This window comes from Oncorhynchus kisutch, linkage group LG2, assembly GCF_002021735.2.
Source record: "Oncorhynchus kisutch isolate 150728-3 linkage group LG2, Okis_V2, whole genome shotgun sequence".
Classification (NCBI taxonomy): Eukaryota; Metazoa; Chordata; class Actinopteri; order Salmoniformes; family Salmonidae; genus Oncorhynchus; species Oncorhynchus kisutch.
Window position 1 is genome coordinate 18,712,353 of NC_034175.2, and position 18,256 is coordinate 18,730,608.

General features: G+C 42.1%; 1 protein-coding gene across 4 annotated transcripts in view; it reads left to right on the top strand.

Annotated features, from left to right (window-relative positions):
* Positions 1-2,820: 2,820 nt before the first annotated feature.
* LOC109903658 (platelet endothelial aggregation receptor 1) overlaps positions 2,821-18,256 on the top strand; it is a 33,852-nt gene continuing 18,416 nt past the window's right edge. For 2 of the 4 annotated variants that reach the window (XM_031789761.1, XM_031789767.1), the window contains exon 1: positions 2,822-3,078. Coding sequence is in view for 2 of the 4 variants with exons in the window: in XM_031789751.1 (XP_031645611.1) it covers positions 5,162-5,232 (71 nt within the window). In the remaining 2 variants the exon portion in view is untranslated. Of the gene's footprint in view, positions 3,079-5,064; positions 5,233-18,256 lie in introns of all 4 variants that reach the window. The other 2 variants (XM_031789751.1, XM_031789758.1) reach the window with 2 other exon arrangements.

Sequence of the window (18,256 nt, forward strand, 5' to 3'; positions counted from 1 at the left end):
AGATGGGCCAGGGTCAAGCACATCTTTACATAATATGTAATTAGTCTTATTCCATGATTTTCTGCAGCTCAATTGATTTTAACTTTGCTTTTGAGTTTGTGTAGAGACATAGGCTACAGTTCCACTCTAACTGCGTCCCCTGGCTCAATTAGCGCATGGCAGGCAGGTGGACATGATTAGTTCCATCATACAGGAGTCCAGTCAGGCTTTGTCTCAGAGGACCCTGGTAGGGCACTCTAGCCTACAGGAAACCATTTTATGTTTTCTGTGGGCTCTTGGTTTCCTCATGACAAGGATGTGTGCGCCATTAACCCACCACGCAGTGCTGTTTATCTGTGTAAACACTCAGCAGGCAGGAAAAACACACGTCCTGAAGTCCCCAGTTATCATCACCAGCCTACTGTTTACCAGGAAACTCTTCTATTGCTGCCTTACAGTCCCTATAAACCAACCAGACACACAGTTATCACAGCAGTCACAATATATATTGTGAGCCAGAAATACCCAATGTCAATAAAATGTGTGTCCGGTGTCTGGGGGGGGGGGGGGGGACTCCAAGAGGAAAGATAGACTGGCAGAAAATGGATGATGTGCAGTATGCATATTAACATTTTTCAACAGGAGTACATTTAAATGACTAAGCCTATACAATACCAGGCCTACTATGTTGAATTATTGGTTCTGTACAGTGGTGGAAAATGATTTTAAGATGCCTTCATCAAACATTGCATCTACATGATGTCACTGATGCACTAGGTATGTCTACCTGCACTGAAGGCCTAATCTAGCATGCAATGAGTTCTTCTGTTTTCCATCAAGTAGTCATTGCCGATTGGTCCTTATTTCTTACAATCTGAACCACAAATTTCTGACCATATCTCCCCATCCACTTCTTCAGATCTTAAACTAGGCTACTGTAATGAATAGAGATCATGTATGACAAAGAGTTGATAAAAACGTGCACTTTGACGTCATCACCTATTAGTTCAATCCCATTTCAACTGTATCAACCATATACTTCAGGCCTCCGACAAGATAATACATCAATTTGACAATTTAGTTTTTGTTTATTGTGAAAAGTCTAATTGTAATCAATTTACTATTCTATAATTATACAGTGCCTTGCGAAAGTATTCGGCCCCCTTGAACTTTGGGACCTTTTGCCACATTTCAGGCTTCAAACATTAAGATATAAAACTGTATTTTTTTGTGAAGAATCAACAACAAGTGGGACACAATCATGAAGTGGAACGACATTTATTGGATATTTCAAACTTTTTTAACAAATCAAAAACTGAAAAATTGGGCGTGCAAAATGATTCAGCCCCTTTACTTTCAGTGCAGCAAACTCTCTCCAGAAGTTCAGTGAGGATCTCTGAATGATCCAATGTTGACCTAAATGACTAATGATGATAAATACAATCCACCTGTGTGTAATCAAGTCTCCGTATAAATGCACCTGCACTGTGATAGTCTCAGAGGTCCGTTAAAAGCGCAGAGAGCATCATGAAGAACAAGGACACACACCAGGCAGGTCCGAGATACTGTTGTGAAGAAGTTTAAAGCCGGATTTGGATACAAAAAGATTTCCCAAGCTTTAAACATCCCAAGGAGCACTGTGCAAGCGATAATATTGAAATGGAAGGAGTATCAGACCACTGCAAATCTACCAAGACCTGGCCGTCCCTCTAAACTTTCAGCTCATACAATGAGAAGACTGATCAGAGATGCAGCCAAGAGGCCCATGATCACTCTGGATGAACTGCAGAGATCTACAGCTGAGGTGGGAGACTCTGTCCATAGGACAACAATCAGTCGTATATTGCACAAATCTGGCCTTTATGGAAGAGTGGCAAGAAGAAAGCCATTTCTTAAAGATATCCATAAAAAGTGTTGTTTAAAGTTTGCCACAAGCCACCTGGGAGACACACCAAACATGTGGAAGAAGGTGCTCTGGTCAGATGAAACCAAAATTGAACTTTTTGGCAACAATGCAAAACGTTATGTTTGGCGTAAAAGCAACACAGCGCATCACCCTGAACACACCATCCCCACTGTCAAACATGGTGGTGGCAGCATCATGGTTTGGGCCTGCTTTTCTTCAGCAGGGACAGGGAAGATGGTTAAAATTGATGGGAAGATGGATGGAGCCAAATACAGGACCATTCTGGAAGAAAACCTGATGGAGTCTGCAAAAGACCTGAGACTGGGACGGAGATTTGTCTTCCAACAAGACAATGATCCAAAACATAAAGCAAAATCTACAATGGAATGGTTAAAAAATAAACATTTCCAGGTGTTAGAATGGCCAAGTCAAAGTCCAGACCTGAATCCAATCGAGAATCTGTGGAAAGAACTGAAAACTGCTGTTCACAAATGCTCTCCATCCAACCTCACTGAGCTCGAGCTGTTTTGCAAGGAGGAATGGGAAAAAATGTCAGTCTCTCGATGTGCAAAACTGATAGAGACATACCCCAAGCGATTTACAGCTGTAATCGCAGCAAAAGGTGGCGCTACAAAGTATTAATTTAAGGGGGCTGAATAATTTTGCACGCCCAAATTTAAAGTTTTTGATTTGTAAAAAAAGTTTGAAATATCCAATAAATGTCGTTCCACTTCATGATTGTGTCCCACTTGTTGATTCTTCACAAAAAAATACAGTTTTATATCTTTATGTTTGAAGCCTGAAATGTGGCAAAAGGTCGCAAAGTTCAAGGGGTCCGAATACTTTCGCAAGGCACTGTATCTCTCACTCTCTCCGTGTCCCCCCCTCTCTATATCTATCTCTCTCTCGTTCTTCTTTCCTGTTAATTTTTCAATTCGCTACTTGCCTCTCCTCCTCTCAATCCACAATCTGCGACTAACAGACCCTCCCCCCGATGGATGCGGCAGAAACCAATGCACTGAAATTGTGAAGTTATACAACTGCTCTTTCTTCACTGACTTCATCTGGAAATCATTTTCCACCGCTGGAAATTTGTTATAATATCGTGAGGTAGTTTACTTGGAGATTTTTCGTCGCATAAATAGACTATCGCCGCAAATACAGTGGATTAACAACAAATGCTTTTCACCCAGGTGAGTGCAGAAAACGTATGCGTTTAGAAAACAAACGATAAAGTCTCTATTGTAAAATGATTATGCCTGATTATTCAAACTGTAACGGCCATATTTAGATCTGTATGTTTTTTAGATACTGTTGTCTTGCTCTTTTCTCTGAAGTACAGCACATACAGTAGTACATCCTGACATGCCTGCATATTACCATATATATCAGTAGATAGAAAATAACACGTGAATACTGAACATTTGTATTTGGAATGCTGTTTTTGTGAGTATTTCTTGTAATGAGTGTTTTCTGGGGCATAGCCATATCCTAAATCTTTGTAACTAAACTGGGTCAATTCATATTTTTCTAGAAGGATTAGTCTACAGTCTTGATATGCAAAACATGATCTGGCTATCGTAGAGTGCCATCTTAATGTGTATTGTTTGTTCAGGCTTGCAGTTGTTTAGGTTTAGGGTTCAAGTCGTTTCAAAGATGCTTCCTCTTGCCCCCCCCCCCCCCCCCCCTCCATCTGAAGTCAGGAGGACTGCAAGATGTCATCCACGCAAAAGTGCCTCACTCATGTGAACCTCAACCTGCATATTGTTACAAATATATCACGTTTTTCATCTTTATTACTGATGTTTATTTTCATCACATCGAGTATAGTAACTGTAATTATATTAGCAATAAAGAATATAGGTGCATTAATGTTACTGTATCTTAACTAGGCCTAGGTGTTTGTTTTTTCAAGACTTACTCTTAAATATCTAGGTACGGTATAATGACTGTAATGACAAAACAGTAGAACTCAACTCATAATAGAGATGTGGGCTAGAACACACTCATTTCTGGGCCTCCAGATTGGTTTATTGACTAGTCATAACTAGGACAGTTCTTGTCTAAGGCTGCTGTCCTGCTATCTGTGACACACAAACCTTTGATGTGCAGGCAGTATGTCCTCCATTAGAGAATGTAGAGCAGAGGAAGTCAGTGGGAGTAGGTCGGTTGGGAGTAGGTCTGCTGTTGTTTCCTTACGCCAAACGGCCAGCCTCCGCCTCTGTTGTCTTTTCATTTTATTAAGCACCTCTTGGGTATTCCAAGATCTTAATTGACCTGGAGGCCTATGTTGTGGCAAGGCAAGATTCATGACTAATGGCAACGAAACGTGGGGATGAGGTGGCTGTCACCTCTAGCAGTGTGCGACACATTGTGACACGGTCTGAGTGACTGAGTCAACTTTCAACACTTCAAGTTGAAAACATACCAAATGGGACCATCATATTGAGTCCTCTGGTGGATCTGACACACCCAGTGGTTTTCATATCTATGTGTAGCACATTTCCTCTTTGGATGACACATATACTCTTTCTATGGCTATTTCTTATTGATTTAAAGGTAAGGTATATGTCTGTTTTCACCCAGCTTTACCTTAGGACTGCAAACTGGTCTAAAATCCTCTAGTGCAGTACCCAAAGAGAACTTGCGAATGGAGGCTCTTGGGAGAACCTGGTGCTGTTGCACATAGAAACACTTTAGCACTCAACACCTGGAAAGGAAAGATAGGATATGTGATTTACACAGTAAGCCGCTGCCACCTGGACCTGACAGCACCTAAACTCCCATCTACTGTGCTCTCCAAGACAGCTCACCAAAATCCTCAGGAAAACACATTGATATCCGTCTGTAGTCAGCTGACCTCTTTACAAAAGTAGATACCCACTGGGCACAGACATCAATTCAACATCTATTCCAAGTTAGTTCAATGTAATTTAATTGAAATAATGTGGAAACATCATTAATTCAACCAGCGTGTGCCCAGTGGGTAAATCGAGATTCCGTGTGGATTTTTCTGTCTAATGTCCATACATACTGCTCTGCACATCTACAGTACACCTCTTGGATATGTGTCTGTTCGTCTACAGACTGTTACTGCCATCAGTGAGTACTGTATGCAGATTTGGGGATCTCTTTTCTGTCTCTGGTCTAACTACAGATTCCTCTCTTAAACCAAACAGCTGGAGTTTATCCATTGCTCTCCTCTGACTGGCCTTCTACGACCGTCTGTTTCTCCATCCATGAGGTGAAGTATGGAGGTCTGGTGAGCCATCGGATATGTTTTGGTTTGGGATGACACTGGCCAGACACACCAGAGCCGAGGTAGAAATAGAACGAGTAGAGATGAGGTAAATGTAGTTACAGTATATTAGCTTCATGTTCATTTTGTCTTCCAAATGGCAAATGCCTCTGTTTATAAAGGTTTATTGTAACGCCACATAGTACACCCGGTCTCTATGGGTTTTCTTTTGAAAGCCATGGCTTTTCATGAAAGGTTTATACCAGGTCACAGACAATTTGTGTGTTGTTATTGAGTTTAGATCGTAGTTGTGGATCCTTGCTTGTTTTCTATCCAAACATGTCACTTTATGGACTCAGAACATTGTTTATATAGAAGGTGGATTAATGGTTATACTGTTCAGAGGGTGTGAGAGGTTCCTACGAGGTGTTTTGACATCGTAGTCTGGCAAATGTAATGTTGTCAAATCTACAAAGCAATCTCCCAATTGATAAACCTCCTAGGGATTTTTCCCCCCAGCCAAAGTGATTGTCAATATTAAAATGAATACTTGAATGATTTGATGATTGGTCAATCTCGTCTTTTCAGTCTTTTGTGCAGATAAATCATCGTAATGGAAAACAGCAAAGAGCAATGGCACGTTCAAAAGAAGGTGACAGAGATGTAATATTCCTGCCACATGCTTGTATAAGTCTCTCAACCCCATATGCTCTGCAGCTGTGCAAATCATTTGGAGCAGATACGACAGCGGCCATGCGAGACGTGGGTTTGGACCGGTTCTGCTGTGGGACATGGACAGTTACTATAGGCTTGGGCTCAAATAAACCTTCATAAAGAACAACTGGTTTGGATAGAGGATCGAGGGGGAGGGGACTGGAAGGGGTTAATGGAGTGACCACAAAGTACTTGTACTGTGATAAGTGTCTTTGGAGCTGCTTGTGTTGATGGTTGTTTGGATGGGTGGGTGAAGTTGGGTAGGAAGGGTGGTATTGTGGAGGCGTGTTGGAGACATGTGTAATTAAGATTTGGGGGCTTGTTCTGGTGCCTCTCGTTTCATGCGGTGTTTATAGAGGAAGGCTGTAACAAACAGAAACCTGAGCTGTAAGAGGGAGGAAATGTATCCCCTTTAATGTCTCATTGCTTTCTCAGGCCGTCTTGAGAAAATGGTTGTGTTTTTTCCACTCTTCGTTGCTTTCAGCAGCTGGTGTGAGGTCATTTATGTAAATGAAGCAAGAGCCATTTATATTCTCAAATGTTGGATAAGATGTCATATTTACAATATAATGTGAATTCTGAATGTTAAAATAAATAACTGTTATGTCATGCTTGGCACCCCCATTGACATGTATTGGTAGAGCCCCACTTGATGTTTTTCCCAGTTCCCGACCTACAGCCAAACCAGTCGTCCACCAGCTGTGTGGAGCAATGACTCCATGGCTCTCCATCATGCGTTTTATGAGATCCCCTCCCCTCACAAACATTTCCATTATTCAGGTTAGGTAATAAAAGGGAGAGTTAGTCACAGAGTAATGCAGAATGAGAGAGTATCCCTCGTCAACATCATCGTTATTCAAAACAACAGTCTATGTTAGCATCCCAATGGACTTGCTCTTGGAAACTCTGGGTACAGCAATGACAGGATGGGTATGATGGTGTTGGTAGAGGATCGTTTTTATTTTACCCGCCAGAATCCCTCCTCAGTTGTGTTTACTTGTCAGAGGAAGGGAAGGTTGGGATGCAGACCTGGGTTTACAGGCAAGATGTTTCCTATCTGCTTCCTATTGTTTGTCCTAGTTCTGTCTCCCTGCGCTCCACAGCGATGAGCGAGGGGAAGAGCTAGGAGAATGTGGACTTGTGGGGGTTTGGGAGACTGGGATGTTTTAACTTCGGTTTCTTTTTGCACCATGGCAGATAAACAGAGAAGTAAACTATCAAAATAAAGAAAGTCGCACACTCCGTGTATAATCTCCCAGCAATTTAATGGGTATTTACCATCGTTTTGGCATCACCGTGCCTTCCTCGGGGTCCTTCCTCACCATGAGGAAGGCACAGGGATGCCGAAATGTTGGTAAATACCCATTAAATTGCTGGGGGATTATACATGGACTGTGCGACTTTCTTTATTTTGATAGTTTATAGTTTATTCGCCGTTAGTCAGCACTTCCCCACAAACTATTATTCTGCTTGTGCGCCAGCTCATGTTTTTTATCAGATAAACAGAGCAAAACAAACAAACTATTTGGGTCAAGAGACAGCTTGGCCCCTGTGTTTTATAAGAAGTGAGCGAGCACATGAGTTAGTAGAGTCAATATTGAGCCATCTTTTTTAAATGATAGAATGACCCATATGATCAAGATGACCCCATTTAAAGGATGCTTTTGGAGAAGTGCTGAAGGAAAGGAAGAAGCATTAACACTTACTTTTACAGTGTGTTAACTACAAGGAAATTACTGACTACCTACTCACAGCTATAGCAATTTATAGTTATTAGTTGTGAGGCTACCATTAGAGAACGCCGAATTTCCACTCCAACTTATTTTTATTTTTTTACATCAGTTCAGATCTCTAGTTCCCACTTTGCACACAGAAAAATAAAATGTTACATTCATTTGCCATTTCCTTGATTGGCGAAGATCATACCCAAAGAGGAAGGGATGCTCCTGGCCCCTCTCCTTCCTCGCCTGCCCCCCGCGTTATTTGCCCAGGACGTCCTGTGTGGTGGCGGTGGTGTGCATCTGGCCCTTGTCTCCAGTTGCCCCCTGCCTTCCTGTTCTGTCGAACAGACCTGCAGGTGTGACACAAAACATTTGTTTTACCATATCTTTACATTTGGCATGCATAACGCCCACATGGCTGCCACCTATAGGTCTCAAAATAGGTTACAGCACCACTGCTGTGAAAGCACAGTCGCAAAGACAAAGCATAGGAACATTTTTAAGGGTTCACCTTCAGGGTAGCACACGTGGCTCAAGTTCTAAAGTGAGAAAAAAAAACGAGTTTGGTCTTTAACTTCCAAATGCTCAGAACCAGGCCCATCTGGAAAGGGAGATATTTTGGTTCTGTGAAGAAAAAGCTGCGATAAAGGATCACATTAATAAGGAGCAGATTTCCTCCTCGCCCTCCAAAGGCAGCGCACTGAAGGCCAGAGGCAGGCCAGTAAATCAATTGGGTTTAACTGAGAGGAATTTACTGGCCCAGACTGAACTTCCTGGAAAAACAGAGAGGTAGTAGAGATAGAGAAAGAAAGAGACACATACCGTATGATACACATCCCCCTCTTAGTTCTACCCCTGGTTACTGTCCCATTGAGTTATTTTTGCTAGCATGTCACAGAACCTTTCTGATGTGCAGTCATTCAGCCATAATACAGACAGAGGGACGAGTCTGTAGATGCACATCTGCCTGCACGTGTTTAGGTCTATGTTTCTTCATGCATTGTGCATAATGACCTAACGACATACCCTGCAGGCTTTTTACATTTAGGGAGGTACATGAGGTAAATAAATGCCCAGATGGGACACCATTATTACTCCCCAAACAGGAAATGATGCCCAGAACTCATCCTGTAAATTTAAAGAAGATGAACAACAACAACAACAGAGAAAAGATATACCAACAGCTACACAAATGGGTTCACCTCGAGCCTATCTCACTGACTGCAAATAAACTGGCCAGCTAGTTACATTAGAAGGGTTGTCTTAATCGAAAGCAGATGCTGCATGGTCGTAGTCTGTTATCGTAATTTGCTCTCAGTTTCATAGAACTGTGAAGTAAAAAACAATGTAAAGGCCTAGTGCAGTCAAAATTCAGTTTTTCCTGTGTTTTGTATCATATAATACAACAGCTGATGAAACTAACACTGTAAAAGTATGAACAAATGTGAGCTGGTTGAAAATACAATATACACAGGACCTTATAATCAGCAGATTTGCAAGGGAGGGAGTTTTGGTGTTCCATGGTGACATGGGGTAAATTGGTTAATAGACGAATAACAAACAGTGTTCCAAACCTCTCTGCCAGTAACAGCTAGTTTTCAGTTTTTCCCTTCCCACTCAGACCACTCCCAGACAGTCCTAGCAATTCCTTTACTTGAGAGATATTATTTTTTGCTAAAACGTAATTTTTGCCCATTTGAATGGAAATCTATTCCAGTAAGGTACTTAATTGTTACCAAGAAATGTGATATTGATGTAAAAACGGCTTCATTGGGCATTTAAAGCGAATGCCCATGGCATGAAATGTCTGGTGCTTGAACCATGTGTTATTGAAGAGGACACTGAATCAGATACTCAACCACGGGATACTGAAGGATCGGTGTATGAATGTACATGTTACACTAAATCTGGAAAATCTTTGTTTATTCCTTGGGTTGTCTTTAGTCTTTCTAAAAGTTTTGCATTGTACCGAAACCTATATATTAGGAATGATCATACCTCTATTGCAGAAATACTTCAACTAAGGTATACTGTAACATCCAAATATGTGTTACTGTAACCTATCAGGACCGCTGTGGGTCCTGTTGAGACCATGGTTCCGTTAGCCTTCGTGTTAGCCAAGGCAGAGGGGGTTTGACACCACACCCTGCCGCTGGAGAGGGGACTGCAGCTAACATCTGGGACTACAGTAGTACGCAATATGCATGGGATTCAGCCAAGGGAAAGAGGATAGTGGCTAGAGATGGAAAGTGTGAGTGCACACGCTTGTTGTGGGGGAGGGCATGTGAGGCCTCAATGAAGTCACTGTAGGTCTCTGTATGTGCCCGTCTGTGTTTATGTGGATGTGTGATGGAAGTTTTATTTAAATGACCAGGCAATTTTTGCTGTCCACATCAGTTCAGCATTTCCTTTTGTTGGAGTACATTCTGCTTGGCTGTTTCCCTTAGTAAGAAAATACAGAACAAAACATTATTGGAATACTGTACTAGTGCTTCTCTACGGCCGATGATTAATTGGGTACTGATTGACAGACCGCAAAATTGAGGAAGTACGAGAGTCAGAGAGTGTTTTTGAATTTGCCACCGCCAGTGTAGCAGATCCAGATGTGCACAGTGCACAGACTACAGTGTGGTCATAAAACATAGACTTGGATGATCATAAGGAGGAGGATTGATTTCGTAAACAAAAGTGAAGTGCCTATAGGAAAACCAAACAAAATTTGAGGAACATAGAAGCAGGTCAAGATAACATTATTACTCTCTTTTGGTCTTTTTATCTTTTGACATAAAGGTTGAATTAGTAGCCAGTTGATGAACTTAGACACAAGTGCTGTTGTCAGTTGTTCGTCATTGGTCAAAGTGTTTAGCTGGGTTTTTTTGTATTCTGATGGTCCACTAAAGATTTAAAAGGCTTGTGACCTCTTGGCCTTGTTGTGTATGTTGGAAGAACTCAGAGGAAAACAAACATGGATGAAAAGCTGAGTTTTATGTCTGGTAGTGTCATGAGAAAATCAGCCGAGGACGATACACATCATCTACAATAATTCACTAGAGGTTCCCACAATACTCTGGGCCGCTGAAAAGGACAGAGAAGTTGAGTGAAAAGGACATAATGAAGGAAAAGAGCATGGAGAACAAAATCATGATTGAGGAAATTAGATTGACGTTGTTGTGGTGGAAATGATGGAAAAATAGATACGATGTGGGACAGACTGGTAGAGGACATTTTCGAAGAATATTGAAAGACTGCAATCTGCAGTATCTAGCTCAAATTGGCGGTGGTCATGGTAACTATATTATTGTCGTCACTTGCTATCCATCCAGTGCGTTTGTGTAAGTACGCTAAGCTGTTCTTTGCCTGTGCTTGACGTCCGGCCTTGTGCGACGGTCACTTGTGTTTAGAAAGTACCGTACACACTCTTTATGATGAAGTCCACTTTTGTTCATAGAATTACATACATTTACATGTGAAGTGTGACATCATGAGGAGGGTGATGTGTTGAGGTGTGACTGGTGTCTTGAGTTTATAACCCCTCTTTCTTGTACACAAACAACCTTGACACCTTACAGACTCATATCTCTTCACTGCCAGGCGCCAAGGCCCTTTTCTAGCATCCAATGATTTGGACAAGCATCATGATCATGGCATCATGTGTGAAGTGATTCAAGGGGTAGTATAACAATAGAATTGTGGGGTCCAGGGCAGCACAGGGTGACTCACAGAGACCTTCAGACTATAGGGAACTTCCTGTTGTAATGCCACCACCCTATTGTAGTAGGAGAGGTGATTTCACTACAGGGTATGACAGGAAGAGCAAAGGAAGGGGTAGTTCTGAACAAACAAGCTTCTGATGATGATTCATACTACAACACCAGAACAATCAACATTCCTGTGAATGTTTCAATGGTCATGGTTATCAGGATGTCTAGAAAGTCATAACACAAATTGTGTAATTGTGAAATTCTCAAATGATGTAGTCATTTATCGTTTCAATATTCAAGACCTGTATGTAAGGATGTTACAGTATTTATTGAGGATAATTATGGTAAATATTAATCTACAGCTGAGGATTCTTTTATAATGATGGGGTTATAGGATTAGTGGATTGTTCTTTTATACCAACTAAACTGTACTAAACAGCTTGTCTCCAGCATGGAGGTACATTCACTATATAAGCTCACTGTACACGCATGTGGTCTCTAGAATAATACCACTTGAGTCTATGGTAATTACATATCCAGAATCCTGAACTGTTGCTGGAGCCATCTCTGCGATGGTCTCACAATAATGCTAATGGTGTGGTCTGTCGACCGTGTTCTTGCTGTGTGCGTTTACAATCAAGCCTGTGTTTTCTGGTTATGGTTTGTGGAAAGCCTCTTTTTTTTTATAACAAGAAGCGTATGTGTCTCCGCACACATTATGATCCCCAGGACATTACGGCACATATAATTACTGCTCTGTATGGTCATGTCCCTCCAAAACCTCAGCCAGGGCCTCCATTTTAGGTTTGCCACCATTTCATATAGTTAAGCTTGCATAACAAATACTATTAAGACCCTAAACTATGCTTTTTAATCTGAGGTGAGTGTTTTGGGGTGTACTGTACATGTACATATGTATGTGTTTTTATTCTGGCTAGAGTACTCCGGAGTGTTTGTGTTTGTGAGGACCCCTACACTTTCCCTGACCGACGAAACCACAGTCACTCTGCCTGTGGTTATGGTCTGGAGTGTGCCGGCCCTAGAGGTAGTTTACACTGTGTGGCTAGCTGGTTGCAGACGAGAACACACAAGCCCTCACTGTGGAGCGACGCAACTTGGAGAGAGAGGCCTCAACTTGGCCAAACGCCCAACACAACAAGAGAGAATGTGTTCCCAGAGTGTCAGTACAACACGTTTCAGTTGGCCATACCGACCTTATCGTATGGATATATTAGGTCTGAATGACCATGCATGAACTAGCTTCAAGTATTACCTTAACAACACCATAAGGCACATATTCCATGGCTGACTGTTCGGCCATGTGTAGAGCTCATGTTGATGTTCTCATAAGGCCCAAAACAACAGCATTACCATGGTACCCTTATCAACTCTACCTCCGTTATCTATTTCAGTCTGGTCAGTGTCACCCTATTGACAGTGCCTATGACATAAGCTTTCTACACCAGAACCACATGACCAACATCACAGGGGTAGAGTCTAACATATCCACCCCAACTCTGGTTTATCAGACTGCTAGAGCTTCTCTCTAGGAGTAGAGGAAAAGGTGTGACCATCATGTAGACCCCTGGAGGTTGGGGACCCCCACATAGCATATGTTAGCAAAATATGTACCCTGCATGCCCATTCGGTAATCTGTCCCTGCTCACACACAGGCCCTGGACCACAATAGAATAGGGAGCGTGTTCCTCATTTCCCCCAGATAGCATATGATAGCAAAATGTGTAGAATTGCTGTAAATTAGCTGTAAATCTGCAAAATGTTCTCTCAGACTCATGACAAAATGTGTAGAATAGTATTATAAAACTGCACATTTTTCTCTCTGAACCATGGCTCATTTCCCCTGGAGGACGGTGGCCCGGGGCCCCAAATGCGGTAGTCCGGCCCTGTGTGTTAGGCAGAAGAAGAGAAGAGGTGTGAGGTAATAGAGTTGACATACAGACATACTGAAGGTTCTTTTTTTTTTTTCCATAGCAACTACCCTGATTTAACGAAGCGTTAGAGAAGTGTTTTATGACTCAAACCGTAGCATAGATTGGCAGACACCATTAAGCGTACAGCATGTCACTGTATTGAAGAGGCTGTTGCTGAGAAGGGTTGTGTTGAATCGAGTTCAAAATGTTGACCGCATCAAACAGATTCCCTGAGGTTCAATAACATTTTTAAAGAAACAGACATCCAAAAGTGATATATCAAAAGTAAAAAACAGGTCAAGTTCAATAAATTACTTTTCGTCTTTTATTTTTTTTACATAAAAGTTGAACTAGTGGCCAGTTGATAAACTTTGACCAGGGATGGGCAACTTTGATTGGGGTGGGGGCCACCAAAAATCTGAACTCAATGTGAGGGGTCGCAGTGGCTCGCGGTTCTGCGTACCCACATCCATACTCACACGTGCAGTCAGAGCCAGCCCTAGCCATTTGGGGGCCCTAAGTGACATTTTGTTGTGGCCCTAAGGGACATTTTGTTGGGGCCCTAAGCGACATTTTTTGCCATAGGGTGGAGACAAATGTTTGCAGTTTTTAATATAATATCAGAGTGAGAGTGACTAATACCATCAATGCGGGCTCCCCGGGTCTGTAATTCGACCATGATTACTACTAGTTTAGATAACTGGCTAGACTAATTTACCAATCTAATAGTTTTTAGATGACATGGGCTAAATGAGTGACTGTCAGTGACTGACTGACATCAAATGAAGTGCGCCGAAATCGAAACGTGGTGAATTCTACGATTCTACTCACTCTCAACAGTAAGTTGAGACCCCGACTGAGTTTAAAATATATATTTTTTTAGGTTGGTCCATGGGCCTACAAAAACGGGCCTCTAGTTGCCCATCCCTGACTTAGACACGAGTGCTTTTTTCAGTTGTTAATCGTTGGTCATCAAAGTGTTTAGCTGGGGTTGTTTTTGTTTTCTGATGGTCCACTAAAGATTTCAAAGGCTTGTGACCTCTTGGCCTTGTTGTGTATGTGTAAAAGCTGAGTGTAGGGCTTCCCGGGTGGCGCAGTGGTTAAGGGCGCTGGGTTCGCGCTCAGGCTCTGTCGTAACCGGCCGCGACCGGGAGGTCCGTGGGGCGACGCACAATTGGCCTAGCGTCGTCCGGGTTAGGGAGGGTTTGGCCGGTAGGGAAATCTTTGTCTCATTGCGCACCAGCGACTCCTGTGGCGGGCTGGGCACAGTGCGCGCTAACCAAGGTTGCCAGGTGCACGGTGTTTCCTCCGACACATTGGTGCGGCTGGCTTCCGGGTTGGATGTTGCTGTGTTAAGAAGCAGTGCGGATTGGTTGGCTTGTGTATCGGAGGACGCATGACTTTCAACCTTCGTCTCTCCCGAGCCTGTACGGGAGTTGTAGCGATGAGACAAGATAGTAGCTACTAAACAATTGGATACCACAAAATTGGGGAGGAAAAGGGGCACTTTTTTTAAAGAACAACAAAAAAATCTGAGTGTTATGTCTGGTAGTGTCATGAGAAGATCAGCTGAGGACAATACACATCATCTAGAATACTTCACTCAAGTAGAGGTTCCCACAATAATCTGATCCCAAAGCAAGACAGAAGTTGAGTTAAAGAGCCAACATGAATAAAATAAGAAAAGAGCATGAAGTACAACATTATGATTGAGGAAATTAGACATAGGGATGACATACAATTGACATAGGGACCATTTTGTTTGTTTTTCCATAGCAACTACCCTGATTTAACGAAGTATTAGAGAGATGTTCTATGACTCAAACCCTAGCATAGATTGGCGGACACCATTAAGCATATGTCACTGAATTGAAGAGGCTGTGTTGAATCGCATCCAAAATGTTTACGTCTGTGCTTTTCCGAGAACATTCAGTAAAACGAAAGCATCAAACAGATCTGCTGAGACACAATAACACATTTAAATTGTCTGCAAACGGAAGTTAAAAAAAAAGCAGACACCCAAAAGTTAAAGGTGTCTTTTCTTCTCTCAGGTCAAAGGTCAAAGTTCAAGAACTCATAGTTCATTCGCATGAATCCCACAGAAGACAGCACACCCTGCAGCTCCAAGCTCACTCAGCAAAATACAGCCTTCCGAGAAGTAACTCTCCAAAAGACGAACCCCTCCTCTTTCCCTCCATATCATCCCGTTGTCACGCAGATCCTACGACAGCCATCAACAGCATATGAGCTGCCAAGACTTCCACTCAGAATGTTCCAGTGTGTGGGGGATGAGACGTGTGGTCCGGTACCACCCTTAATGTACAAAGCCTCACTGTAAACACCCGCAAAATGTGTCATGTTCAAGAAACAATAAAAGATGTTATGGATAAATGTGAGAAATTTACCAAATCAACAGTTACACACCACATATATTTCTGAAAGTATGAATTTGAAAGATTGGGTGTGGGGTGGTGTGTAGTTGTTCCATCAAGTTCCTATTCTCCCAAAGGGTTGTTGATGGTGCCTACTCCCTTTGCCCCCACACCCATCCATCCAACATGTGGCATTACAGCGTCTAGGGAGTGTGTGCCAGCCTAGCTGTGGTCGAAGGAGCCAAATCTCTCATGCGCACCATGAAGAAATCCCAGATGCAAAGGATTATGGGTTTTAAATCCAGTTTACAGTAACTGTGTTTTAATGGAGGGTAGAGGGGCTGGGGGCTAATGCTGCAGAGTCTGGGCTATAGGCTGTGGTTAGAGTGACACATCAAGCTCTCCATTTTATTCACTCCAGCTGGCAATCCTTGTCAAATTGAGAGCACTTTTATGGATTTGTTATTCTTAAAGTTCATATGTAAATTGATGACACAAAGTCTAAAGCTTGAAATGGTTATATTTTTCCTAAAAAGGCTCTTGATATCACTAATCAGGGGAATTGCTCATCAGAAGCGTTCAGCCAGTTATATCGTGTTGACAGGTTTTGGTTGTTACATTACCTAAGTGATATGCATTGAAAATCATATACCTGTATGATTTAGCTGATGCTTTTTTTAATCATATTTTCTGACTAATGTTCATGAAAACAGTGCAGCTGGTGACATTGACCTTTGATTGGTTGTTGTTACCTTATAAATATTATAGAATCATATATAGGAGTTGGCTGTTGTATGGATATTGACCTCATTACAAAGTGTTGATGCTTAACCCATCGTTTTTACGCAGTGCACACGTGGCGAATGCAATACTGAAGTGAGTAAACTGTTTTCCTGTGTTATTTTTCTCTCTTTGGCTTCAATCATTTGGAACATTTGGACATTTAGAAATGATATTCATATTATTGATCATGTAACACTATTATAGCATTTTACACTGCCAGGAAATTCCCAGGAGAAACTTTGAGAAATTACTGTGAACTTGAGACTTCATATTGTGTAGCTTAGTGTCTTAGTCTGGTTTAGATATTGCACCCCTCTACATGAAAATCAAGTTGTCCTTGGCATCCCCTCTGTCTTTCTCTCTCTCTCTCTCTCTCTCTCTCTCTCTCTCTCTCTCTCTCTCTCTCTCTCTCTCTCTCTCTCTCTCTCTCTCTCTCTCTCTCTGTCTCTCCCTCTCTCTCTCTCTCTCTCTCTCTCTCTCTCTCTCTCTCTCTCTCTCTCTCTCTCTCTCCCTCTCTCTCTCTCTCTCTCTCTCCCTCTCTGTCTCTCTCTCCCTCTCTCTCTCTCTCTCTCTCTCTCTCTCTCTCTCCCTCTCTCTCTCTCTCTCTCTCTCTCTCTCTCTCTTTTCTCCTTTTCTATTTCCTCTTCTGTCACCAATCCACACCAATGTGTTTTTCTCTCAATTTGATTTTCCTTTGCAACGCTCCGTTCCAAAGAGTGACTAATATTTTCTACCTCAATTAACAGTTCAACCCCAAAGAGAGAGAGAGAGGAGTAGAGGGGAGGGGAAAAGGCAAGCAGCATTTAAATAGTGCCATGTGCAGTGTCTAGAATTTCACCATTTACTGACAGAATGAAAAAAAGTCTCTACTCTTATTTAAGGAGCTTGTTATCCAATATTGACCGTTAAGACCCCATGCCACTCAAGACTGGATTGACTTGGAAGACAAGAATCTTTAGGATGCTCAGTAAAAGTGAATGAATCGCTATAGCATGCATATTGCATGGTTCAAATGAAATAATAAAGATGAAATAATAATAATAATAACAATAACAATAAAGGACGAGCATGGAGTTTCAGTAAATACATGTGAGTAGCCTCCAGAGCTGTCATTAAATGAAAACTGAATGCAATGGTTTCAGATGTGTGAAACCAAATCAAATGTTTTTCCTTAGTCTCATTTCTGAGTCTTTGAATGGTAACAACATGCATAAGAGTGTCTCGGTTTTGCAAGATTAATGTGACACGAGTACATCTGTTTTCATTTGGGCCTTGTTTTCATTGAAATCCCTGTGCAGTTCTAGAAAGAGCATTGTGGGGCCCTTTTAAACATTAGGGCATTCTCCAGTTGGTACGATCTGCACACGCCTGGGCCACTTGTTCAGTTCTGGGGCGCTTGACATTGTGAGCCAAGACAAGTCCAATGAATTAGCGAATATACTCAGATTTATATACTCAGTCTCAACGTGTGGCACTCATTTTGTGCATGGAACATTTTAAGAACATGAAAAACAAATGAGCTATCGATGAAAGTATTAGAAAGTGTGTGTGTGTGCGTGCGCGCATGCGTTGTACTGCGTCGTTGTACTGCGTCGTACTGCGTCGTACTGTGTATTCCTATCCTCTATTTTTTTATTGGGCTGCATGAAAGTCCAGTTGAGATGGTCTGCTTTGCTCATTGAAACTAACCCAAAAGCCTTCTAGTGCAGGCTGCAGCGTTAGAGGTCCAGAACCATCTCTGTACCATTCAAGGCACATACCGTAGAGAGGTACAGTAGCTCTGGTCCACAATACACCCTGGACCAGAGCTAAAATATATGTAGAGCCAAATCTGGTGCCCATCTGCACTTCTCACTTGTAACATCATAAATATATTTTGTCATCTGTGTGGGTTTTTATTATATGTTGGTT